Genomic DNA, 26,013 nt, shown 5'->3' with positions numbered 1-26,013 from the left:
TTAATCAAATAACCCAGATTTAAAAAAAAAAAAAAAAAATTTCCTTTTTCTCTGTAGTAATAAAACAGTGCCTTGTACTTATTCCAAACGAAGACATAATGAATCCTTATTGGAAGCAAAACCAGCCTATTGGGTTTATTTAATGTTACATGATTTTCTAGTAGACGAAGATGCAAATAACAGAAAGTTCCGTTATACGTAAAACCCCAGGGCTGGCACATTCTGGATAACAGGTTCCATACCTGTACCATGTGCATATTGTTGCACTTGCTGGTAGCACTAGGCTGGCCACAATCTCTGCCTTCTGCCTGATGTAACCCGAGTTCTCAACAACAATTGTAGCAATGGAAAGTGACACTATATTTACCTATTGGTTGTGTGTGACAGCACCCTTGACCTCAGTCACTGAGTTGATTTTATTTGTAAGCATCCCTGAAGTTTTATATTTTCTGCTGTAATCCTGTTGCGGCTGTACCCGTAAACACCACTTTTGAAAGCCGAGTTCAGTGAGGGCATGCAGTCCTGAACAGATAACACGAATATACTGTACATATGCGAGTCCAGATTTTACATGGTTCAATGATTCTGCATTCTAACAAATTGATCAAAGTGGATTCAGCCTGTGTGAAACCCGAAAAGCATAGACCACTTTTTCTTGTTACATGGAGAAACACTCAAGGGAGACTGTCTCTGTAAGGGATAAATACATTTTCTGGGGATGTCCCATACAATATGCCATGTGCCAAATTCCCATTAAGAAGTGTTCATCTAATATGTCTTGTCAAAATGGCCCACTGGGCATTTTTAATTTTTATAAACCTTAAATCAAATCACAATTATTTTTCTAGCCTTTAGATTATATATATTTTTTGACTGTCTCGCCATACATCACATTAATCATCTCTGGTTCACAGGAAAAAACTGGACAAAACAAATTTAAATACTTTTGGAATTCAGTCATCCTACAAAGAGAAGATGTTTAGCTACTGAATCAGAAATGTGTATACAAATACTATAGTACTATTTAAAAAATTAAATATAGCTGTATTTCTTAATATATTTAAATAACATTAAGATTTATAATTTACTGGCATAAACATTGGTAAAACAATTTGTTCCAGTTCTTCAGTTTTACTGTGCTTTGCACAATGAAAAACCTAGCACTTTGCAGTTTGTGTTGAATGTTGTTGTGCTGGGTTGCATCCAGACAGATTGTTGCCACCAAAGATGCAGTGCTGGGCAGTATGTTTTTTTTCCTGGAAAAAGCTTGGCTTCTTTAAACAAAACCAGGCCATCATTTCTCTGAAAAGTTCCACTCGGATTCCTTTTTGCTTGAATGTAGAGGTTCCTTACTTGTGGATAGGATTTCCCGAAGTTCCTTGTTTTCTAGCTGAACAGAAACAAACAAGAAACACTTTATTGGAAAAATTATTCCTAAATGGTATTGATGTAAATAAATAAGTGGCTGTTAACCACAGAAATACAATATTTATACATTAATAAATGTTTCAGGAATTGCTGTCTACCACAATGAAAACCAAATGCATCTTTTACTTGTACATATACAAGCTATTGAATGGCGAGGTAATTTGATGGCTTTGGGTTTCCTGGAATCTTAGACTGCCTGGGGTGGGAAATAATTATGGAGACATTTTAAACAAGGTTCACAATTAGCTAAGTACTTCCAAAGTGATAAGACTTTGCAAAACAAAACAAAAAGTACTTTTCCAAATACATTGTTGTAGCAAATCTTGATGGTTTGAATAGTATTTATAAATAAAGCGCAGATGCAGAAATGTGTCATGGGAAGGAACTGCACAGGACCAAATCGGGGAAACCTGCTAAAACGTACATATGGGCGATTAACCTCATGGAAATTAATGTGAGTGTAATGTTTTATGTTTTAATGCTTTGTATCTTTTTTCATACAGAAATAGAAAAATGGGTCAGTATTAAATAAAAGAGATGTTTGGCTAGATCTCAGAGATATGACTTTTGGCAGAGCAACTAAAATGATAAAAAAATGCACAGTTTTAGTCTTACCTCTAGTTGGGCTAGTCTTTCTTGTATATTATATGCCTGGTCTTCATCGAGCTGAATTGCTTTTCTCATTACATCCCCCATTACACATATTCTATCGATCTGACATTCTAGATCCTGTGACAAAAAAAGAAGAAAACAAATAGTTTAAAGTCATAACTTTAAAGGACAAATCAACTCCAAAATAAAAATGTGCATAATAAAAGAATTAATCCTAAACAGCTTTCCAATATACCATTAACAGTTATTTATAAACAATTGCTTTTGAAAGGAGCATTTGCTTAACTCAGGGGTGTCCAAACTTTTTGCAACAAGGGCCAGATTTGGTGAGGTGAAAATGTGTGGGGGATGACCATTCAGCCTTTCTTTGAACCATTAGGTATGAAGATCCAATTTACACAAAGATCCCTTATCTGAAAACCCCGTTAGCGAGCATCCTTTAAAGCAGGTCCCATACCTGTATTCTAAATGCACTGTAAATTAAGCACGTTGATTGCACATATATGTTGTCAAGTGAAGTGAACTTGCCACACTATAAAAACATTTTCTTGTCCCTTTCCATTTTTCTCTTTTTTTTCCTACTTTTTCTGTTTTTTTCTTCTTTTCCTTGTTAAAAACTTTTATTGTTTTCTCATTTAGGCTAAATTTTATTTTGTTATTCCTTTTATTTCTATATTCTATTTTTCTGACTTTAGAATGAGACCCAGTCAGGAGGGAGCCCTCCAATCAATTTGAAAATCCAGGATGTATAAGTTTTAGTTAGGCGTGGATATTTTGACATGTTGACTTATATTATATAAACATTATCACCTGGTGGGATGAGTCAGTGATGATGCGGATGTGCAAGAAAAATTAGAAGGCACATGGGTGGAATCGCAGCCTCCTACGAGAACTAGCGCTTAATCCAGTGACGTCATGATGTCATGCCCACACGCTAACGTGTGATTACATAACTGTGCACAGCCGGTGCGGCAAGAAGATAGACGGCAATGCTCATCAACTGATTCCTGGCTCAGGCTGGCCAGTTGCTTAGCAATTTTTATCCGGGTCTGCCCTTGAAAGGGCAAATCCTTGTTGGCTGTGGGCCAGTCTATAATTGAAAGTTTGGACATGCCTGGCTTAACTCCTGGTTGTTACTTTTTAAACAATGTTGCAAAAGTTTTAGTTTTCCGGCAAAGACAGGTCTGTTAATCAGCTGCCTTGTCTTATATGGTTTCAAAAGTCTGAGCCACCAGGGCAGAGAAGGGACAAAAGCACTATATGTACAAATTATTGAATGTATAGTGCAAAGCTGCTAAGAATTATGTGCAAAATGTTTTTTTTTGGTTCCCCTTTAATGGGGTTGTTCACCTTTGAGTTAACTTTTAGTATGATGTAGAGAGTGTTATTCTGAGACAATTGGCAATTTGTTTTAATTTTACAGTATTATTTGTGTTTTTTGAGATATTTAGCTTTTTATCCAGCAGCACTCCAGTTTGCAGTTTCAGCAATTTGGTTGCTAGGATTGAAATTACTCAAGCAACCATGCATTGATTTTAATAAGGAACTGGAATATGAATAGGTGAGGACCCGGATAAAAAGATGAGCAATAAAAAGTAGCATAACAAATTGGTAGCGTTACAGAGCATTAGGTTTTTTTTAGATGGAGGTCACTGATCTCTGTTTGAAAGCTGGAAAGATTCAGAAGAAAAAAAGCAAACAATAAAAAATCTATTAAAAATAAATAATAAAGACCAGTTGAAAAGTTGCTTCGAATTGATCATTCTGTAACATACAAAAAATTAACTCAAAGTAAACTATCCCTTAAAAATTACCAGTACAGGTATGGGACCTGTTATCCAGAATGGTCGGGACCTGGAGCTTTCCGGATAACGGATCTTTCCATAATTTGGGTCTTCATACCTTAAGTCTACTAGAAAATCATGTAAACATTCAATAAACCCAATAGGCTGGTTTTGCCTCCAATAAGGATTAATTATATCTTAGTTGGGATCAAGTACAAGCTACTGAATTATTATTACAGAGAAAAAGGAAATACATTTAAAAAATTTAGATTATTTAATTATAATGGAGAATATGGGAGACAGCCTTTCCGTAATTCAGAGCTTTCTGGATAATGGGTTTCCGGATAACGGATCTGTACATGCTTAATTTTGGACTCCACTGTGAAAGAGGACAAGTGCATTTCTATTATATGCAGGTTGTTGTACAAGTATATGGTGATCAAAGCATTGTTTATAACTGTTTTGTTTTGATGTCTGTAAAATGGCATCAATAATACTGGGAAATTAACCCTTTAAGTGCCAGCAGAATTTCACATTTTGGTTACGCGAAATGCCAGCCGTTTTTGAAACATTTTGTGCTCTCTCACTTTAGGGGCATTTTCTGAGGGGAAACCTATAGTTTACCTAGGAAAACTATACATTGTTTTTTTCGGTAGAAACTGAGCTTTCTAAATCTGCCTGAGTTTTCATGTATTTCCAACTGTGCAAAAAAATTTATAGTGCTAAATACCAAAAAAAAAAATGAAAAATTACCATTTTTCATCATATATCAATTTATACCAGAAAAATATTTCATTTTAGGGATGAAAATCCAAATGATTTGGAAAGCCTTATGTCTCTCGAACGTGCCAATACCAGATATGTATAGTTTTAGGGAGATTTAGGATTTCTGTACAGCAAAAACCGGCAGCATATTACCGAATTTTGAAAGCACTAAGGCAGAAAACGGCATGCTTTAGATTCCAAGGCAAAAAATCCTGAAACCGTAGGTTTACCCCAGAAAACCATACATTTTTGAAAAGTACACATTCTGCCGATTACAAAATGGGTAACTATGTCTCTCTACTCCCAACTACCAAACATAAAAGCTTGTCTGAACATAGCGGTTTTTCAAAAAAAAATTCAAAATTCTGAAAAATCATTTCAAAGGTTTTATTTTGCTGCTCCGCATATCCCAAACTATATTAGGTACCAAGAAAAAGCACCTGAAATATGATTGCCAGGGGTCCACTGAACAGTTTGATACCCATTATGCATAGGTTTACCAAAGTATCTGGCATTTAGAGACACCAATATGAAGTGAGCACATCCAAATTGTTCAGGACTTTACTTCAGCTACTGAGAAATCAACACATTGACTGCATTTTTTGTGGGGTAAAAACACAGAAATATATGTTTACCCCCCAAACCCATATATTTTTGGAAAGTACACATTCTACTGAATCTAAAATGGGTACCCATGCCTTTCTGCTCCAAACTACTGAGTCGCAAGGCTTTCCCAAAATTGTCGGTTTTGGTGAAATATCTGAAAATTGCCTCAAACCTTCAACTTCCCAGCACCATATCGCCCATGTATCATTACGTACTAAGAAAAAACACCCTAAATATGATTGCCAGGGTTCCTCTGAACATTTTGGTAGTCATTGTACATAAGTTTACCAAAGTATCTGGCATTTAGAGGCCCCAAAATGAAGTTAGCGCATACAAACAGTCCCGTGGGTAACTTCAGCAAATGAAAGATCAACACATTGACTGCATTTTTGTGGGGTAAAAACACAGAAATATATGTTTACCCCCCAAAACCCATATATTTTTGGAAAGTACACATTCTACCGAATCTAAAATGGGTACCCATGCCTTTCTGCTCCAAACTACTGAGTCGCAAGGCTTTCCCACAATTGTCAGTTTTGGTGAAATATCTGAAAATTGCCTCAAAGCTTCAACTTCTCAGCACCATATCACCCATGTATCATTACGCACCAAGAAAAAGCACCCTAAATATGATTGCCAGGGTTCCTCCAAACAATTTGGTGGCCATTGTTCATCGGTTTACCAAAGTATCTGGCATTTAGAGGCCTCAAAATGAAGTTAGCGCATACAAATAGTCCTGTGGGTAACTTCAGCTAATGAAAAATCAACACATTGACTGCATTTTTGTGGGGTAAAAACACAGAAATATATGTTTACCCCCCAAACCCATATATTTTTGGAAAGTACACATTCTACTGAATCTAAAATGGGTACCCATGCCTTTCTGCTCCAAACTACTGAGTCGCAAGGCTTTCCCAAAGTTGTCGGTTTTGGTGAAATATCTGAAAATTGACTCAAAGCTTCAACTTCCCAGCACCATATGACCCATGTGTCATTACGTACTAAGAAAAAGCACCCTAAATATGATTGCCAGGGTTCCTCTGAACATTTTGGTGGCCATTGTTCATAAGTTTACCAAAGTATCTGGCATTTAGAGGCCCCAAAATGAAGTTAGCGCATACAAACAGTCCCGTGGGTAACTTCAGCTAATGAAAAATCAACACATTGACTGCATTTTTGTGGGGTAAAAACACAGAAATATATGTTTACCCCCCAAAACCCATATATTTTTGGAAAGTACACATTCTACAGAATCTAAAATGGGTACCCATGCCTTTCTGCTCCAAACTACTGAGTCGCAAGGCTTTCCCACAATTGTCGGTTTTGGTGAAATATCTGAAAATTGCCTCAAAGCTTCAACTTCTCAGCACCATATCACCCATGTATCGTTATGCACCAAGAAAAAGCACCCTAAATATGATTGCCAGGGTTCCTCCGAACAGTTTGGTGGCCATTGTTCATAGGTTTACCAAAGTATCTGGCATTTAGAGGCCCCAAAATGAAGTTAGCGCATACAAATAGTCCTGTGGGTAACTTCAGCTAATGAAAGATCAACACATTGACTGCATTTTTGTGGGGTAAAAACACAGAAATATATGTTTACCCCCCAACCCCATATATTTTTGGAAAGTACACATTCTACAGAATCTAAAATGGGTACCCATGCCTTTCTGCTCCAAACTACTGAGTCGCAAGGCTTTGCCAAATTTGGCGGTTTTGGTGAAATATCTGGAAATTGCCTCAAAGCTTCAACTTTCCAGCATCGTATTGTCCATGTATCATTACCAGCATAAAGCATCCTAAATATAAACATAGGGGTCTACTAAACAGTTTGATGCCCAATATGCATAGATATACCAAACTATGTGGTGCACAGAGTCCCCCAAATGACAATATGTATAGACATTTTCACGGCTGACGCGCTGGCTGCTGCAATATAACCACCCGGTGTGTGTATTATGCGACATTAGACCACCTAACAGTACAGAGACCCCAGAAAACCATATATTTTCAGAAAGTACACATTCTGACGAATCCAATATGGGTAAATAAGTGTTTCTACTGCATACTGCCAAACTGCAAAGCAATGCTGAACATAACGGTTTTTATCAAATTTCTGAAAATTGTCACAAAGCTTGAATTTTACCCCATTATATGCCCCACATTTCGTAACTTATCAGCATAAAACATCCTAAATATGAACGCCAGGGGTCTACTGAACACTTTGATGCCCAATATGCATAGATATACCAAACTATGCGGCGCACAGAGACCCCCAAATGACAATAGTGTATATATATTTTCACGGCTGACGCGCGCTGGCTGCTGCAATATGAGCACCTGGTGTGTGTAATATGCGACATTAGACCCCCCTAACAGTACAGAGACCCCAGAAAACCATATATTTTCAGAAAGTACACATTCTGACGAATCCAATATGGGTAAATATGTGTTCCTACTGCAAACTGCCAAACTGCAAAGTAATGCTGAACGTAACGGTTTTTATCAAATTTCTGAAAATCGTCACAAAGCTTGAATTTTACCCCATTATATGCCACACATTTCGTAATGTATCAGCATAAAACATCCTAAATATGAACGCCAGGGGTCTACTGAACACTTTGATGCCCAATATGCATAGATATACTAAACTATGTGGCGCACAGAGACCCCCAAATGACAATAGTGTATAGAGAGATTTTTGTACTTACCGTTAAATCTTTTTCTCTTGTCCTATATTGGGGGACACAGGCACCATGGGATGAAGATCCTGCAGCTGGAGATGGACACTATGTTGCAAAAAATGACTCCTCCTCCTCCTGCTCTGGGCTTCATCCCCTGCCTCCTCCTATTACTCTCAGTTTCAACCGAAGAAGGAGCAGAATAGCCCAAAAAGCCAGAAACAAAAATCAGCAACAACACCCGAGTACAACTGGAAAAAACTCAGATCAAAAGGAACTGACAACAAGGTATAATACAATCACAAAAACAAAATGTGAAAACAGTGTCAGAATCGGGAGGGAAGGCCTGTGTCCCCCAATATAGGACAAGAGAAAAAGATTTAACGGTAAGTACAAAAATCTCTCTTTCTCTTGCCTAAATTGGGGGACACAGGCACCATGGGGATGTCCCAAAGCACCCCACAAGGGCGGGACACTGAATAAAAGGTAGCTAGCCAACAACGGCGCTTAGCACCTTCCTCCCAAAGGCAGCGTCGGCTGAAGCGTGTGTGTGGAGCCTGTAGAAGCGAGTGAAGGTATGAATAGATGCCCATGTGGCCGCTTTACAGATTTGATCCGCAGAAGCATGGTGTCGGAGAGCCCAAGAAGTGCTGACAGAACGTGTAGAGTGCGCTCTAACACGAATCGGAGGGTCTTTTCCCTTGACAGTGTAAGCTCTGGAGATAATGGCTCGAATCCATTTTGACAAAGTAGACTTGGCGGCCTTGGTACCACGCCTGGGGCCGGCAGGTATAATGAAAAGAGCATCCGATCTCCTGATGCCCTGCGTGGCCTTGAGATAACAGGAAATAGCCCTGACGACATCCAGCGTGTGGAGTTTGGTTTCAATGGGACCCTTAGGGTTCGGGCATAAGGAGGGAACAACAATGTCCTGGTTGAGGTGGAATTCTGAGACGACCTTGGGCAGATATTCTGGAGTGGGTCTGAGAACAACTTTGTCCATGTGTAGCACCGTGTAGGGCGATCTGCATGACAGTGCCGCAAGGTCGGAAACCCTCCTAGCCGAGGTGATGGCCAAAAGGAAAACGACCTTCTCAGTGAGTGTGGACAGAGGTAGCTGGTCCAATGGTTCAAATGGATCCTCCTGCAGGGCGGAAAGGACCAGATTGAGGTCCCAAGGTGGAATTGGGCAACGATATGGTGGTATGAGACGGGTTGCTCCCTGCAGAAAGGTTTGAATGTTAGGATGCAGGGCCAGTTTCATCCGAAGGAGAATAGACAGCGCCGACACCTGTACCTTCAGAGAACTCAGCGCTAAACCTTTCGCCAGTCCGTCTTGCAGAAAGGAGAGGGTTTCCCGGTCCCCCGCTGTCTGGGGGTTAAGGTCTCTTTGTTCGCACCACGATATGAAGGTCTTCCATACCCTATGGTATATTTTAGCCGAGACAGGCTTCCGGGCGCGAAGCATAGTGGGAATTGCCTCCACGGGAGCTCCAGAGTTCCGTAGAATCAAGGCTTCAAGAGCCACGCCGTTAAAGCCCAGAGATGAGAATTCGGGTGGGCAAGAGGACCCTGGGTGAGCAGATCTATCCGATGCGGAAGATGGAAGGGGTCGTCTGCTGCCATGTTCACGATGTCCGCGAACCACGCCCTTCTTGGCCAGAACGGAGCCACCAGAATAGTTGGAGTTCCTTCTCTCTTTATTTTCTTGACGACCTTCGGCAGGAGAGCGAGGGGGGGAAAGACATACACCCTGGAGAAGCGCCAGGGAATCACGAGGGCGTCTACTGCGTAGGCTAGGGGATCTAGGCTTCTTGAGACGAACCGCTGGACTTGTCTGTTGGTCCTGGATGCCATGAGGTCGATCTCGGGCAGCCCCCACTTTTCCACTATGAGGCGGAAAACGTCGTGGTGGAGGCCCCATTCCCCGTGATCGATGGTTTCCCTGCTCAGATAGGCGGCTATCCAATTGTCCACTCCGGGAATGTGGACCGCGGATAACGCTGGAACGTTGGTCTCTGCCCACCGAAGGATCACCTGAGCTTCCTTGAGAGCTTTGAGACTTCTGGTTCCGCCCTGATGGTTTATGTAGGCCACCGCCGTCACGTTGTCGGACTGAATCCGCACCGGCAGGCCCCGTAGCAACGGTTCTGTGCGTTCGAGGGAGTAGCGAATCGCTCTGAGCTCCAGAAGGTTGATGGGTAGTTTCGTTTCTTCCGGAGTCCAAAGGCCCTGTACAGTGGTTTGGCCTACGACTCCGCCCCACCCGCGTAGACTGGCATCTGTGGTGAGGACCGTCCAGTGATGGGGTGGGAATAGTTTTCCCTGAGAGGTCCGAAGCGGGTGGAGCCACCAGTGAAGAGAGAGCTGTACATGGCTCGGAATGGGAATCCGGCGATCGAGGTTGGTTCGATCTCTGCGTTGGTGAAGAAGGATGGTGTGTTGAAGAGGTCTGGTGTGGGCTTGCGCATAAGGAATGGCCGGGAATGAGGCAACCATCGTGCCTAGAGTCTGCATGGCTGTTCGAAGCAGAATGCGGTTGGGCCCCATGAGAGACCGAATACGTTTCTGAAGGAGTTCGGCCTTGGCTCGTGGTAGGAATGCTTTCCCTTGTCTGGAGTCCAGGATGAGACCCAGGTACTCTATGGATTGAGTTGGGTGAAGTTTCGACTTGTTGAAGTTGATCGTCCAGCCCAGGGAGGTCAGGCTCTGTAGGACGTGGGACGTGTGAAGTAGGGTTACTGGTGCGGAGGGACCCTTGACCAAGAGATCGTCCAAATAGGGGATGACGGAGATTCCCGAGAGTCTGAGGTCCTCCAATGCCGCCGCCATGACCTTCGTAAACGTGCGTGGAGCTGAGGACAGGCCGAATGGGAGAGCTACAAACTGCCAATGCTGTCCATTGACGCAGAATCTGAGGAAGCCGTGGTGAGCTGGGTGAATCGGTACATGAAGATATGCGTCCTTGATGTCGATGACTGTCATGAACTCGTTTTCTTCCATGGACGAAAGCACCGATTGGATCGATTCCATTTTGAAATGGCATTTTTTGACGAAGGGATTGAGATCCTTGAGGTCTAAGACGGGTCTGAGGGAACCGTCTTTCTTGGGAACCATGAAGAGGTTGGAATAGTAGCCTCTTCTTCTGGCCTTTGGGGGAACAGGTTGAATAGTTCCCGCTAAGGCGAGGTCTTGTATGACAGAGAGGAAGTTGTTTCTGTCGGGGTCTTTGGTCGGCAGTCTGGATATAAAAAATCGGTGGGGTGGTGTCTGAGTGAAGTCTATGAGGAGTCCCTGTGACACCACCCTGAGGACCCACTGGTCCTGAATCTTGTTGTGCCACACCTCTCGAAAGGATTTGAGTCGGCCTCCTAAGGGTATCCCTTCGGGAGGGGGCGCACCTTCATGCAGCGTGAGATTTGTCTTGAGAGGATTTGGAGGTAGACTTGGATGTAGACCAAGGCAGTCGTTGCTTGCTCTGGAAGCGGGAGCGAAAGTTAGAAGTGGATTTGTCGGGTTGCGTCTTGGACCTTTGTCCTTGTCGGAAGGGACGAAAAAATGGTCTCCTTTTGAACGGTGGCCTCTTGGGTCGAGTTTGAGGGAGAAGGGTGCTTTTACCCCCGGTCGCTTGAGAAATTATCTTATCAAGTTCGGCCCCGAAGAGCAGTTTTCCTTGGAAGGGTATGCTGACTAGTGAACGTTTGGATGTTAGGTCAGCGGACCAAGTCTTTAACCAGAGAAACCTGCGAGCGGCTACAGACTGGGCTGAAGCTTGAGCGACCATCCGCGCTGCGTCAAGGGCTGCGTCTCCAATGTATGTGGTGGCGTCTGCGATTTGGGAAAGCATATTGTCTGCAGTGGGTTCTTCGGAACCAATTAGCTGTGCCACCTGTTCCACCCAGACTTCCATGGCCTTCGCCACCCAGGCTATAGCGAAAATGGGACGAAAGGCAGATCCTGAAGCTGTGAAGGTGGATTTGCAGAAACCTTCGAGACGCTTGTCGATGGGGTCTTTGAATGCGGCCGCGTCCGCAACCGGAATGGTAGTGTTTCTGGATAGTCTGGAAACAGGAGGGTCCACTGCGGGAGGCGAGGACCAGAGGTCGATGCATTCCCGTGGAAATGGATAAGTTTGTGTGAAGCGTTTGGAAAGTTGCACCCTGTGATCAGGAGTTTTCCATTGGGACTTGATAATGTCATCAAGCTGTTCGTATGCTGGGAACACACATGCGCTCTTCTTGTGTCTCTTAAAAATGTTTTTCGCTGGTTCGACTGTGGCAGCCGAATCGTCAATGTTGAGTGTGTTTAGTACGGCTTGAATAAGGCCCTCAACCTCCCCTTGGGTTCTGGGAGTGTCGACATCCAGATCAGGGTGGTCCTGATCAGAGTCCTCTGCGGACAAGGCCTGACCTTCCTCATCGGATGGGCTGAGGCGTTCCCCCGGAGAGTCTGGAGGGGAGAGCGCGTGGCGCTTTGAGGTCCCAGGACGGGAGTCAGAATGAGAGGGTTGAGATAAACGCTCGAGAACTTTATCTAAGGTCTCGGGTATGCGGGCCAGGTGTTGAATGCCTGCAAGTGAGAGGGATAAGGCCCTAAGGAGATCAGAGTCTGAATTAGTTGCCTGTGAGAGAGGCAGTGGTTCAGGGTTTCCGCAGGCCCCACACAATGAATCAGCCGAGGCTGAAGTAAATTTAGCTTTACAATTGGAACAGGCTAAAAAGGTGACCTGTGGGTGTGTTTGAGCTGAGGACTTGTTGGTCCTGGGCTCTTCTGCTTTATTAGCCATTGCACTCCTTCTCGGTGAGAGAATGGGAGGTGGAGCTATAATCCCAATGGGATCCCTCAGAGTTAAATAGAATCCTCTTTTTTTTCTTTTTTTTTTTTTTTTTTTTTTTTATGTAGGCAGGGGAGTGAAGACAGGCACAAAATGTAGAGGTGCTGTAAAATGGCCTGCAGAGAGAAGAGATAACAAGGGGTGAGCCCTCAGTCCCATGCTCCCTAGGAAAAAATGTATACAGCATGTAGATGTATAATACAAGACACAGTTACAGGGTAAGCCAGTTAGTGAAAACTTGCCTGAAAAAAGGGGGTTGAGCAGGAGCTGAGAAACCCGTAGAAAGTGAGGTAGAGGGGGCAGCTACGAAGGAGCTGTAGGTAGGCGCGCTCCAGGGACTCTGCATGGAAGGGGGAAGGTTACATATGCTTCCCTTGACCGCCCCCTGAGGTAAGCCCGTGTCTAGTAACGGCGCTGCAGTGAACTAACCTGCTCCGCAGTTGGAAGAGACAGGATCCGCCGTGCTGTGTGCTGATGGCGACGGACTGGAGAGAGAGAGAGAGAAGCGCCGGATGCGAAGGGGCGTGTGCGCTGTGATGGAACGCAAGTGCGTGTCACAAGAAGAAAGGGCGCGAACAGAGGCGTCGCGCGCCAGAATAAGTAGGGAGGAGGGAAGTGGAACGCAGAGTGCGTGTCACCTCTAGTAGAGCGCAGAATGGCGCCAGTGGAGGAGCGCTAAGACGAGTGGCAGGAGGGGGGGGAGTAAATAAAACAAAAGAAATAATAAATAATAAATAAATAAATATATAAATAAATTACTCACCTAATAAACAGATGCCAGCTGAATATTGCCCTGAGTAGAAAGACCCCTGAAAAGAAGGACACACAGATAAATATATAAATCCACAGCTGTGAAATATATATGTATAAGTATGTTAGTATACACTCAGGAGAGTGTATATCACTGCTGCAGACCTCCGTAGAGCGGGAAGACAGTGCAGGGGTGAGGAGCAAGCCTGCAGACCTCCGTAGAGCGGGAAGGCTGAAGGGCAGAAAGGATGAAGCTGGAGAGGCTCTTGAATAAGTTCAGTGGCCCCTAATCGTGGCGAGATCTTAGACCTGGGGCCTTGATCCGTGCTCCAGCCACATATAAAAAGTTGTGTCTTCTCCTTCTGAGGACACTAAAAGAAACTGAGAGTAATAGGAGGAGGCAGGGGATGAAGCCCAGAGCAGGAGGAGGAGGAGTCATTTTTTGCAACATAGTGTCCATCTCCAGCTGCAGGATCTTCATCCCATGGTGCCTGTGTCCCCCAATTTAGGCAAGAGAAATACATTTTCACGGCTGACGCGCTGGCTGCTGCAATATGAGCACCTGGTGTGTGTATTATGCGACATTAGACCCCCCTAAAAGTACAGAGACCCCAAAAAACCATATATTTTCAGAAAGTACACATTCTGACGAATCCAATATGGGTAAATAAGTGTTTCTACTGCAAACTGCCAAACTGCAAATCAATGCTGAACGTAACGGTTTTTATCAAATTTCTGAAAATTGTCACAAAGCTTGAATTTTACCCCATTATATGCCCCACATTTCGTAACTTATCAGCATAAAACATCCTAAATATGAACGCCAGGGGTCTACTGAACACTTTGATGCCCAATATGCATAGATATACCAAACTATGTGGCGCACAGAGATCCCCAAATGACAATAGTGTATATACATTTTCACGGCTAACGCCCTGGCTGCTGCAATATAAGCACCTGGTGTGTGTATTATGCGACATTAGACCCCCCTAACAGTACAGAGACCCCAGAAAACCATATATTTTCAGAAAGTACACATTCTGACGAATCCAATATGGGTAAATATGTGTTTCTACTGCAAACTGCCAAACTGCAAAGCAATGCTGAACATAACGGTTTTTATCAAATTTCTGAAAATTGTCAGAAAGCTTGAATTTTACCCCATTATATGCCCCACATTTCGTAACGTATCAGCATAAAACATCCTAAATATGAACGCCAGGGGTCTACTGAACACTTTGATGCCCAATATGCATAGATATACCAAACTATGTGGCGCACAGAGACCCCCAAATGACAATAGTGTATATACATTTTCACAGCTGACGCGCTGGCTGCTGCAATATAAGCACCTGGTGTGTGTATTATGCGACATTAGACCCCCCTAACAGTACAGATACCCCAGAAAACCATATATTTTCAGAAAGTAAACATTCTGACGAATCCAATATGGGTAAATAAGTGTTTCTACTGCAAACTGCCAAACTGCAAAGCAATGCTGAACATAACGGTTTTTATCAAATTTCTGAAAATTGTCAGAAAGCTTGAATTTTACCCCATTATATGCCCCACATTTCGTAACGTATCAGCATAAAACATCCTAAATATGAACACCAGGTGTCTACTGAACACTTTGATGCCCAATATGCATAGATATACCATACTATGTGGCACACAGAGACCCCCAAATGGATATATAGTAGATAAAATTTACAAGGCAAAACAAAATAAGGCAGTAAAGGGTGAAATGCAAAAAAATCCAATAAAACCACAAAAATCAATGTTTTTTTTTCCAGACTAGTGTTATCGGCCGTCAGAATCACAGTTTGAATATTTTAGATGGGCCAAACAGGTTATACGGCTAGAAACAAGTGAACACAATATATGCAGAACTGAAAATGCAATAAAATGGCTAAAAATTCAATAAAATGGCTAAAAATGCACCAAAATTGCAATATAATCACCGAAATAACATACAAAAGGTATTGCACAGTACGGTTAGCGAATACGCTATTCGTAATGGCAATAAAACATTTTTTTCAGCCAAAAAAAGAGACGATGCGATAAGAAAAAAAAAAAAAAAGCCACAATGCCATGTATGTGCGTGTGCATGTGTACAAATGGTAAATTACATGTTATGTGCGCGTGTGTGCGTGTGCACGTGTGTGTAAGTGCAGTGAGTGTAAGTGACCCCCCCAATCCCCAAAAATGTATGTGTAAGTGTGTGTAAGTGTGAATCTAAGTGTGTATTACTGTAATAAGTGTGTGTTGGTGTGTTTGTGTGTGTAATTGTTGCACTAACCTGAAAAAGTCGCTGGAGACTGTTGCAGACGATCAGGAAGAGCCCCTGGAAGACATCTGCGACGTGGTTCCTGTCTCTGTGCTGTGGGGGCGGAGATCGACGGCGCGGTGTAGGCTGCAGCAGCAGGACACGTAAGTAACACGTGCCTGCTGCTGTTTTTGGGCCCCTGGGCGATCGCGCCCCAGGGGCCACTCGATCCCCTGCTCTGCTCGTTGCCTAGGGGCAGGGGATCGAGGAGGAACGGAGCGAGCGGCTCTAACAGCCGCTCCTCCGCTCGAGAACCAGGAAGTGCTGCAGAACGTAGAATCTACGTTCTGTGGCATTTCAAGTACCTTTGCCACAGAACATAGATTCTACGATCTGTGGCATTTAAAAGGTTAAAGTCTGTAGGTTACCTGTGCCTCATTTGAAGACAAGGTATTTGTGACTAATCTCCTTGTGTGTCATTGACCTAAACGTTCTCACTAAAATACTTGAAACAGACTTAAGATGGCCAGAGATGTTGAGATTTTTAAAAGATCAGATCCTGATCGTGAGACCACGATCTTCTCAGAACGATTGTACGATCGTACGAATTTACCATCAACTAAAAAGACCAATTTGCCAGGAAAACAAAGGGGAGCTGCCTGCTTGGCCCTGCAAACATAGATTGATTGCACTGGGACCGACAAAGATTTTTTGACCTGGCCGATCAATTTCCTGACAGATGTCGGCCGAAAAATCGTTCGAATCCCACTAACCGCACGATAATTTCGAAGGATTGGTCGGACTACCCTAAAATCGGTCGTTCGGCAAGAAGAATCGTCGCGTCAATGGGGAGCTTAACACTGATAAGCACTTGTACCAGCACTTGCTACAAGGCCAAACACATCAAGACAGAAGCTTAAAAAAGTACAGAAAACTGGAATAGTGGGCAGGCACCACTCCGGAACACCAAACCCAAGTCAATCAGTAGAATCCAGGAGCACACATTTTTAAATAGTAGAAAAAGTCTTTATTTTACATTATGTATAAAGGATAAAAGCCTGATGCGTTTCGTGTCCCCCAAGGACACTTAATCATAGGCTAACTTATTTCTGATACATACATTGTGTTTAAAAGGAGCCAATAGAAAATGTTGTGGGCGGAGTAATTAATCAACAGATATCTGTATATCATTGCCCCTAGTGGTTTATTTATAGAAAGCATTCTGTATTGATAAGCTATTTAAAGTACAACTAAGTACAACATTAGATTTTTTTTAAATACAGATTGTTTACTTAGGGGCATATTTACTAAGGGTCAAATTTCGAAGTTAAAAAATTTCAAAATTCGACCATCGAATTTGATACTTCGATAGTTGAAGTATTTTTTTCGATCAAACAATTTATTCCTTCGAATCGAACGATTCGAAGTATCGTACAAAAAAAACCTTTGACTTCTAAAAAAAAGACTCAAAGAGGTTCTAGGAGGTCCCCCATAGGCTAAACAGCAATTCGGCAGGTTTAAGGTGGCAAAGTGTCAAAGTCTTTTAAAGAGACAGTACTTCGATTTTCGAATGGTCAAATTTGTAAAGTTTTTTCAATTCGAATTGAATTTTGGCCTAGTCGATGGTCGAAGTACCCAAAAATTCCTTAGTAAATGAGCCCCTAAACTTTTTGGCCCAAGTGCTTCTTTATTAAAACTAGAACACACACACACACACATACAGTGGTGTGAAAAACTATTTGCCCCCTTCCTGATTTCTTATTCTTTTGCATGTTTGTCACACAAAATGTTTCTGATCATCAAACACATTTAACTATTAGTCAAAGATAACACAAGTAAACACAAAATGCAGTTTTTAAATGAGGGTTTTTATTATTTAGGGAGAAAAGAAATCCAAACCTGTGTGAAAAAGTAATTGCCCCCTGAACCTAATAACTGGTTGGGCCACCCTTAGCAGCAATAACTGCAATCAAGCGTTTGCGATAACTTGCAACGAGTCTTTTACAGCGCTCTGGAGGAATTTTGGCCCACTCATCTTTGCAGAATTTTTGTAATTCAGCTTTATTTGAGGGTTTTCTAGCATGAACCGCCTTTTTAAGGTCATGCCACAACATCTCAATAGGATTCAGGTCAGGACTTTGACTAGGCCACTCCAAAGTCTTCATTTTGTTTTTCTTCAGCCATTCAGAGGTGGATTTGCTGGTGTGTTTTGGGTCATTGTCCTGCTGCAGCACCCAAGATCGCTTCAGCTTGAGTTGACGAACAGATGGCCGGACATTCTCCTTCAGGATTTTTTGGTAGACAGTAGAATTCATGGTTCCATCTATCACAGCAAGTCTTCCAGGTCCTGAAGCAGCAAAACAACCCCAGACCATCACACTACCACCACCATATTTTACTGTTGGTATGATGTTCTTTTTCTGAAATGCTGTGTTACTTTTACGCCAGATGTAACGGGACGCGCACCTTCCAAAAAGTTCAACTTTTGTCTCGTCGGTCCACAAGGTATTTTCCCAAAAGTCTTGGCAATCATTGAGATGTTTTTTAGCAAAATTGAGACGAGCCTTAATGTTCTTTTTGCTTAAAATTGGTTTGCGCCTTGGAAATCTGCCATGCAGGCCGTTTTTGCCCAGTCTCTTTCTTATGGTGGAGTCGTGAACACTGACCTTAATTGAGGCAAGTGAGGCCTGCAGTTCTTTAGATGTTGTCCTGGGGTCTTTTGTGGCCTCTCGGATGAGTTGTCTCTGCGCTCTTGGGGTAATTTTGGTCGGCCGGCCACTCCTGGGAAGGTTCACCACTGTTCCATGTTTTTGCCATTTGTGGATAATGGCTCTCACTGTGGTTCGCTGGAGTCCCAAAGCTTTAGAAATGGCTTTATAACCTTTGAAATTGAACTCAGGTGTGATAAACCACAGTTAAGTTATTTTTTAACAAGGGGGGCAATCACTTTTTCACACAGGCCCATGTAGATTTGGAGTTTTTTTTCTCCCTTAATAACGTAAACCTTCATTTAAAAACTGCATTTTGTGTTCAATTATGTTATCTTTGACTAATAGTTAACGGTTTTTGATGAGCAGAAACATTTAAGTGTGACAAACATGCAAAAGAATAAGAAATCAGGAAGGGGGCAAATAGTTTTTCACACCACTGTGTGTGTGTATATATATATATATATATATATATATATATATATATATATATATATTTACTGTATATAATTTATTTTTCAAGTTTTCAGACAATATGTTAACTTACAGAAGAAAATGTCTTATGGGCTTCTAATACGGGTTCAGTGGGAGCTGGTTTTTTATTTGCAATCAGCTGCAGCATCTGCTTTCTGTACTTGCTCATGATTAGCTCCAATGCATATTGATGCTCTTCCAAGGACAGCCACAATTCTAAAAAAAAAACATGAATAAATGATTTTTTTTTATCAATATATATTTGACAGGTCAAATGAACAAAATAAGTATTGAAGGAAAGACAGTACTAGTATTTCCACTTGGGTATAGAGATAATAAAAATTAACATAAAGTGGAGCCAACCCCAAACTTACTCCGGGTGATTTTCGGATTACTTTTGCAATTTACATGTTGTTGTTTTTTTTACTCTTAGTGGTTTCTTAGATATTTGTATTTTTTTAGAATGTTAATACTAAGCTTTTAGCTCAACGTAGAGTCAGCAACCCAAGCGGTGAATTGAATTCAAGTGCATAGACAACTAGGGGTCAATTTATCAAAAGTCGAGTTTTAATTTTTTTCACGATTCGAGAAAAAAAAACAGTAAAAAAACATAAGTAGGAATATACTCGAGAATATTCTGTGGAACCTTGAATAGTCGCCATTTATTAAAGAATAAAACCATGAAAAGACAACAGAAAAAACTCAGCAAGTAAAAGGAGTCAAAGGAAATTGTCTTTAAAGGCTGTAATTATATATTTATTTTCCTGGTTCATTAAAACATAAGAGTTTTTTAGCCTCATTGAAAATGAACGGAACGATGTGATTCTCGTTGGTGTGTATCTCTTTATGAGAAAAAAATGCATGCAGGAATATTCTGTCACTCGCTAAATAAGCTAGCATTCAAGAAAAAAAAAGTTGCACAAATTTTGTCTGTTTTTTTGGTGGCACTTGAGTTTTTTTTTTCTTGATCTCGAAAATTAGTATATATGCCTCCTTGTGTCGCTGACACCGTGGACATTCTGAATAAGGGATCTTTTTCTAATTTGGATCAGCATAATTTAAGTCTGCTAAATATTACTTACACATGAAATAAACCCAATAGGATTGTTTTTGCCACCAAAATGGATTCATGCAGCTTAGTTACCATCAAATACAAAGTACTGCTTATTGCAGAAAAAAAGGCAGTAATTTTTAAAAAATTATAATTATTTGCCTCTGACTTTAAGGAGAGGGTCTTCCTGTAATTCTGAAATTTCTGGATTATGGATTCCTAGTTAAGGGATCTCATATCTATGCTTTACTCCAGTCTCGTCATAAATATGTTGTCCTTTGATGTTGCAGTTAGTAGTTGGAATGTTGGAATGGTATACAGCTAGAGGACGGAAATTTTAAACCAGAGGAAACACAGGTAAAGTCCGTTTCTGAGTTCTACAGTTTTCTAGATCATATGGACACAGGAGATTTTAGGCTCTGCCCATGGCATATTTTGAGTAGCCAAACATTATAGCCCAAAATGACTGAAATAGTCATTCAACGGCCCCCTATGCAAATCACATGGAATTGCAAAAAAAAATAAAAAAAAAATCAATGCTTGTAAGGCTATCTTCTGCACTTTGCCAGCAAATTTGAATCTCAGATTGCAAACATGTCAATCGAAATTCTGTTTTTTTTCCCTTTAACCTAATATTATACCTTTACATGTATACAATTGAAATTAGAAAAAAAAAAGTTGCTGATCAATTGGTTGTTACTTCAATTTGCATAATAAGTAGGAATTTAGGTACATGTACTGTGAAAAAACAGTATAGTCCTAATAATGAATCTTTTTTTTTTAATTAACAAAACATTTAATTTACAAGGTAATACAGTAGGCAAAAAAAATGAAGGATTCATGGAATTTCTTCCTTGGTGATTCTAAATACCACCACTAAAGTGTCACCGGCAAAAGCCTGTTACCTTTGTTTTCCAGTTGTAAATCTCTGATTTGTGTGTTTTCTTGGCACAACAGTACATGTGGTTTCAGTTTTGATGCATCCTTTATTTCTGCCAGTTCATCTTGGTACTAAGGGAGGAAAAAAAAAAACTATCATCCTAGCAATACTGGTGGGTTTATCTGGTCTATTTAAAGGTTGTATTGAATGCATGTTAAAATCACCTGACGAAGGGGCGTGCCCCCGAAACGTTGTGCAAACTATGACACAATAAACACTTAGGGGTTTACCCCACGTTGCAATTGTTCCTGTGTGCCGATCTCTCCTTGTTCTGCTTTACATTGTAAATCGTGGGAGTGCCGTCTCCCCAGAGGATAGTGCACCAGGCCACTGAAAAGGGAAGGCGAGGTTGTGCGCTCACACAGTGTTCTACGGGTTTATCTGGAAGCCATTTATAAAAACTACTAAAAAATTTTCAGCCCATATACCAAATTTTCCACAGAAATGTAGCCAGTTATTAAACTAAATTCAAATTATAATTTATAGAGGTATATTTCAGTTACAATTGCTATGGTCTTTGTATACATGAGCTAACTCAAAATGATTGTCATTACTTGATATGATAAAATTAATACAAAATAAGATTGGAAAAAAAGTCATATTTGGTTTGGCTCAACACTAAGGAGCATATTTATTAAGGTTTGAATGGTGAATTGGCAGAGGTCCGTTGACACCATTTGAAGATGGTAATTGCCTTCCTGACAAAACTCGAATTTCGGGTCAATAACATTTGTTCGAAATTTAGATGTTATAGTTTTTTCTTAAATAAGATAACATTCAAGTTTTAAGTACATTCAAATTTATTAGATTAAAAAAAAATTAACATAAATCCGACCTTTGATAAATCTGCCCCTAAGGATTAATCTAAATCCAAATCCTGGAAATAGACTAAATCCCCAAGTGAAACCATCATTTTGTGCATTCCTTGAAAAAAACATAAAAACATGTAACAATTGCAAACACTACTCAAGACAACAGCTCTGTTGCTTGCACTACTGTGGTGTGGAGAGGTATAAGAGCAATAACACATACACCCATTTGGGGCTGTTTTGTTGCCAATTAGTAGTTAAGGCAATTGCTACATATTGCTTAGCACACTTTTAAATGATAGTCGCCTGATACTTGAGTTCATCCACATGTCCAAACAATTGTTTTTCAAATGAATAATGGGCTGAGAATTTTGGCACCCAGGTGAAAAAATGCCCTGAATCCCCCTGTATAGTATTTCCCTAAGGGGTGAATTCACTACTGAAGTATTAAAACCACTGTATTCTTAACAGATTATCTGCTGTGCAAATATGGGCACTAAAGTCTATGGCACATATGCCAATTTCTTAACTGGTATAAAAACCGTTAGCACAAAATCAACACATGACACAAAGTACACAGATTTGTTTCTAGAAAATACAGGCATTTTTTTTACCAAAATTCATTCTTGGTGGGAATATTTACTAAAGGGCGAAGTGACTAAAGCGGGATAAAATTCGTCATTGTGACGTCATTTCGGTACTTCGCTGATTTACTAACGGTCGCTGACTGTAGTGATACTTTGCTCCCTAATGCCTGGCAAATTTGCACTCTGGTGAATGTAACTACGCAAATTCACTAAGATGCGGATTTTACTGAATGTTACCTCTTGCGCCAGACTTGCCTTAGCCACCTCAGACCAGGCGACATGCAATAGATTGGATAGGAGTTCCTAAAAAAATAGTTACAATTTTTTTCTAAGTGGCAAAGTCCCTTTTTCAGGGTGATAGGCTGAAAAAGAGCGTAAATTTTTTTTGCGGTAACCGGTCTCCCCCCTACATTTCTATACCTGGCAAAGTGTTACGCTGTGAGCGAAGCCGTCGCTGGCGAATTTTCGGAGGTTAATAAATTTGCCCATTGGTATGCAGAGACAGCCAGATCTCATTCATTCCTGTAACTTTGCAAATAGAACAGATGCAGGATGAATTGGTCATTTTTTTAATAGAGGGCATCTTTTATTATGTTTGCCCCATAACAGTGATTAATGCAGAGCAGCATATAGTATTTATATTATCAACATAATCCCCATTTCCTATTTAACAGCAAGAAAAGTCTGGTACAGGTATGGGATCAGTTTTCCGGAAACCTGTTATCCAGAAAGCTCAGAGCTCATAGACTCTATTTTATACAAATAATCCAAATTTTATAATATTATTATAACATAATAATACCACTTTTACCTTTTCTGGCATAGCTGTTCCAACTTCTTTCATGGCTTCTACACGCTTATGGAGGATGCTGGACTGATCTATAAGGGATTCTGCTGCATTGTCATGATCCTTTAGTCTCTCTAGTAGGGTCTTTGCATCTTGCAGAATCTTGTCTATTGTACAGGTCATTGCTACAGAGCTGATATAGAAAACAGGCAGTTACAACTTGACATCATCCAATAAATGACAAACAAACCTGCATACAAATTTAAAATGTATGCTTATCTGGAGTGCTACTAATCTGACCCTAATCTATCTATATATATATTATCTATCATTTGACGACTCCCCGATATGCCCACACTGAAGTCGGCAGGCAGTTGGATTGCGGGACCGCATCAATATAAAGATGCGGCTGCAATCTGACGTGATTCTAACCTTTGTGATCGGCATCTGCCCGACTTTCGACCAGGTATCGATCGGGAAAGCTAGTTGGGGGGCTCTACACATGGGCCGACAAGCTGCTGACTTGGTCTGTCGGCAGCTTTTATCGGATCGTGTATGGGGGCCTTTACTCATGTTCTTCTTAATGATTTGTCTGAGCACAGTCAAAACAAATCAGCAGTCCACTGAGAAGCCCTCTGAAGAATGAGCTGCTACTTATCTGAAAGCCTAACAAGCTGTAGCTAATAAGAGTATAATAACTGGACTAGTAATTTGTTTAGATTGTGCTCAGACCAGCCAGAAGGTAGAATGTGACTTTACTTTTCATTTTAGCTTAGGCCTTTTTAGCTTTTGCTGCATAAATTATTTGAAAATTAGATATGTAGCTATATCACATGGACTTATAAGCTTACCAGCCCCATCAAGGCAAATCAAGGGTAATCTTAACCAGTTGCTGTATGTCACATGTCTCAATTCTAAAATTAATATTTTGGTGTAATTTAGAAGCAACCCTTAATTAGCGACACAAAGAACTGTTCTTCCACCCAAAAGCTTTTATTTATTTCTTAATAATGAAAGAAAATGCAATTCAACGTAACTTTCCAATATACATTAAACATTACAAAGTTTATGATGTAAATACACCGCCACTGGAAGCAGCATGTTTACATCTTTCTGATCTCTACTGAGGACCCTTGACAGTGTAGCAGAAATCAGTAGTCTGAAATCAGCTGCCTCAGCTTCAGTTTGGTCAGAATCAGCAGTGAAGAGAACACTGACAGCCAGAGTTCTGTTTTTAATCGTTATTTACTTAAACACTGTAGCAAATGTTTAAACTATGTATAGTGGAAAGTTGCTTAGAATGGAGGTGCCTCAGCCTGCTAATATTTCAGGCTCATATAAAAAACAAAGGTTATTTGGATCAGCGCCTAAAGCAAACAGAGAAAGTGAAAAAAAAAAAACAGGAAAAAAAATTAGTAATATGATGTAGTATTTCTCTTTCTTTTTGAAGCACCCTGTGTAAAGGAACAGTTCGGTGTGAAAATAAAAACTATGTAAATAGATAGGCTGTGCAAAATAAAAAATGTTTCTAATATAGTTAGTTAGCCAAAAATGTAATGTATAAAGGCTGGAGTGTCTGGATGTCTAACATAATAGCCAGAACACTACTTCCTGCTTTTCAGCTCTACACTACTTCCTGCTTTTCAGCTCTATAACTCTGAGCTAGTCAGGGACTTGAAAGGGGGCCACATGGTACATATCTGTTCAGTGAGTTTGCAATTGATCCTCCGCATTCAGCTCAGATTCAAAAGCAACAGATATGACCCGTGACCCCCCCCTCAAGTCTCTGATTGGCTACTGCCTGGTTAACAGTCAGTGTAAACCAAGACAGCTGAAAAGCAGGAAGTAGTGTTCTGGCTATTATGTTATACATCCAGTCACTCCAGCCTTTATACATTACATTTTTGCATAACTAACTATATTAGAAACATGTTTTATTTTGCACAGCCTATCTATTTAGCCAGTTTTTATACTGAACAATTCCTTTAATGTTCCAGTAATGTGTATAATTCGGTCTGGTGGTTCAAAAAGTCTTCACCGATTTGTGGCCAAAGTGCCTACTTACAAGATTACAATAGGGTTATCGCATGCTGTATATCGTTAGGTCTAGTATTCCAAAATTCCTTTACCGATTTATGGCCAAAATGCCTACTTACAAGATTACAGTAGGGTTGTTGCGTGTAATATATGATAGCTAGTGTCCTCCCCTCCTTCTCAGGTCCCTGTTAGGATTTTATTCATGAGTTATCAGTCATATATATGCAAGTCTTTCCACAGGGGTCACCAGATGATCTTTTAGGGAGAAGATTTTTGCCGGCGTCTCCTTCCTCGTGGTGTTTCCCGCAGCTTGAGATGACGTCACTTCCACCTGACGCGTTTTGCCTCTGAGGAAGCCCATTGGTGAAATGCGGCAGGCGGAAGTGAAGACGTTTCGTGCAGCTGGGAACGGCAGGAGAGAACTAATTTAAAGGACTAACTTATCCCTAAGTATTGTCATCACATTTAATGTATTTAATATTTCAGGCTATAGTAGGATAACACAAGGCATGCCAACATTTCAAGTTTTAAAGAGACAACACCATATAGCACGTGATCTATTTTGGCCAATATTATTGTTCTTGTATCACCAGCGAATGTCAGAGGCGTTCCATGATTAGGTGTAGTGTAAATGCAGGCAGAAAGGTGACAAGGTGCCCATTAATTTTATATAACATTAGTACAACTAAAGGGTCACTTGATATTATCTGCTCACTACATACCGCCCATGAGTCCTGCTCACCTCAGCTCAGTGCCAATAATATTAAAGCAGCCGAATCGCCGCTTAAATAAACGTTCCGCAACTCCGTCAATGACCAAATATTTGCCTCTATTATCGGTGTCACAGTTCTCCTCTCGCGAGATTGTGGCGTCACAGCTAAATGAATGTAA

At 41.0% G+C, this 26,013-nt stretch overlaps 1 protein-coding gene across 3 annotated transcripts; it reads right to left on the bottom strand.

The window, feature by feature from the left end:
• Positions 1 to 776: 776 nt before the first annotated feature.
• On the bottom strand, positions 777 to 26,013 carry sike1.S (suppressor of IKBKE 1 S homeolog). Of its 3 annotated transcripts, none has more exons than XM_018249180.2 (6): positions 25,865 to 26,013; positions 23,110 to 23,278; positions 20,868 to 20,973; positions 18,985 to 19,127; positions 2,044 to 2,157; positions 777 to 1,390 (listed from the first exon to the last, which is right to left on the bottom strand). In XM_018249180.2, the coding sequence occupies exons 2-6, from the start codon at positions 23,266 to 23,268 to the stop codon at positions 1,295 to 1,297; spliced, it is 618 nt and encodes a 205-aa protein (XP_018104669.1). In that variant the 5' UTR covers positions 23,269 to 23,278; positions 25,865 to 26,013; the 3' UTR covers positions 777 to 1,294. The 3 variants fall into 3 exon arrangements, with proteins under 3 accessions (XP_018104669.1, XP_018104667.1, XP_041439658.1); XM_018249178.2 differs by having other exon boundaries at positions 25,845 to 25,969; XM_041583724.1 differs by lacking the exon at positions 25,865 to 26,013 and adding an exon at positions 22,719 to 22,826 and having other exon boundaries at positions 23,110 to 23,250.

The sequence above is a fragment of the Xenopus laevis genome, chromosome 2S, assembly GCF_017654675.1.
Source record: "Xenopus laevis strain J_2021 chromosome 2S, Xenopus_laevis_v10.1, whole genome shotgun sequence".
Lineage (NCBI taxonomy): Eukaryota > Metazoa > Chordata > Amphibia > Anura > Pipidae > Xenopus > Xenopus laevis.
The sequence above is the reverse complement of the archived record's forward strand: the minus strand, read 5'-3'. Positions and strand labels throughout refer to the sequence as shown.

What these genes read in the sequence shown, in the direction of transcription:
- sike1.S (XM_018249180.2), bottom strand. Translation starts at nt 23,268, where the DNA reads ATGACCTGTACAATAGACAAGATTCTGCAAGATGCAAAGACCCTACTA. An exon ending in GAACAGCTATGCCAGAAAAG is followed by an intron (nt 20,974 to 23,109) that starts GTAAAAGTGGTA and finishes TTCCTCCCTTAG; the next exon opens with TACCAAGATGAACTGGCAGA. An exon ending in TTTACAACTGGAAAACAAAG is followed by an intron (nt 19,128 to 20,867) that starts GTAACAGGCTTT and finishes TTTTTTTTTTAG; the next exon opens with AATTGTGGCTGTCCTTGGAA.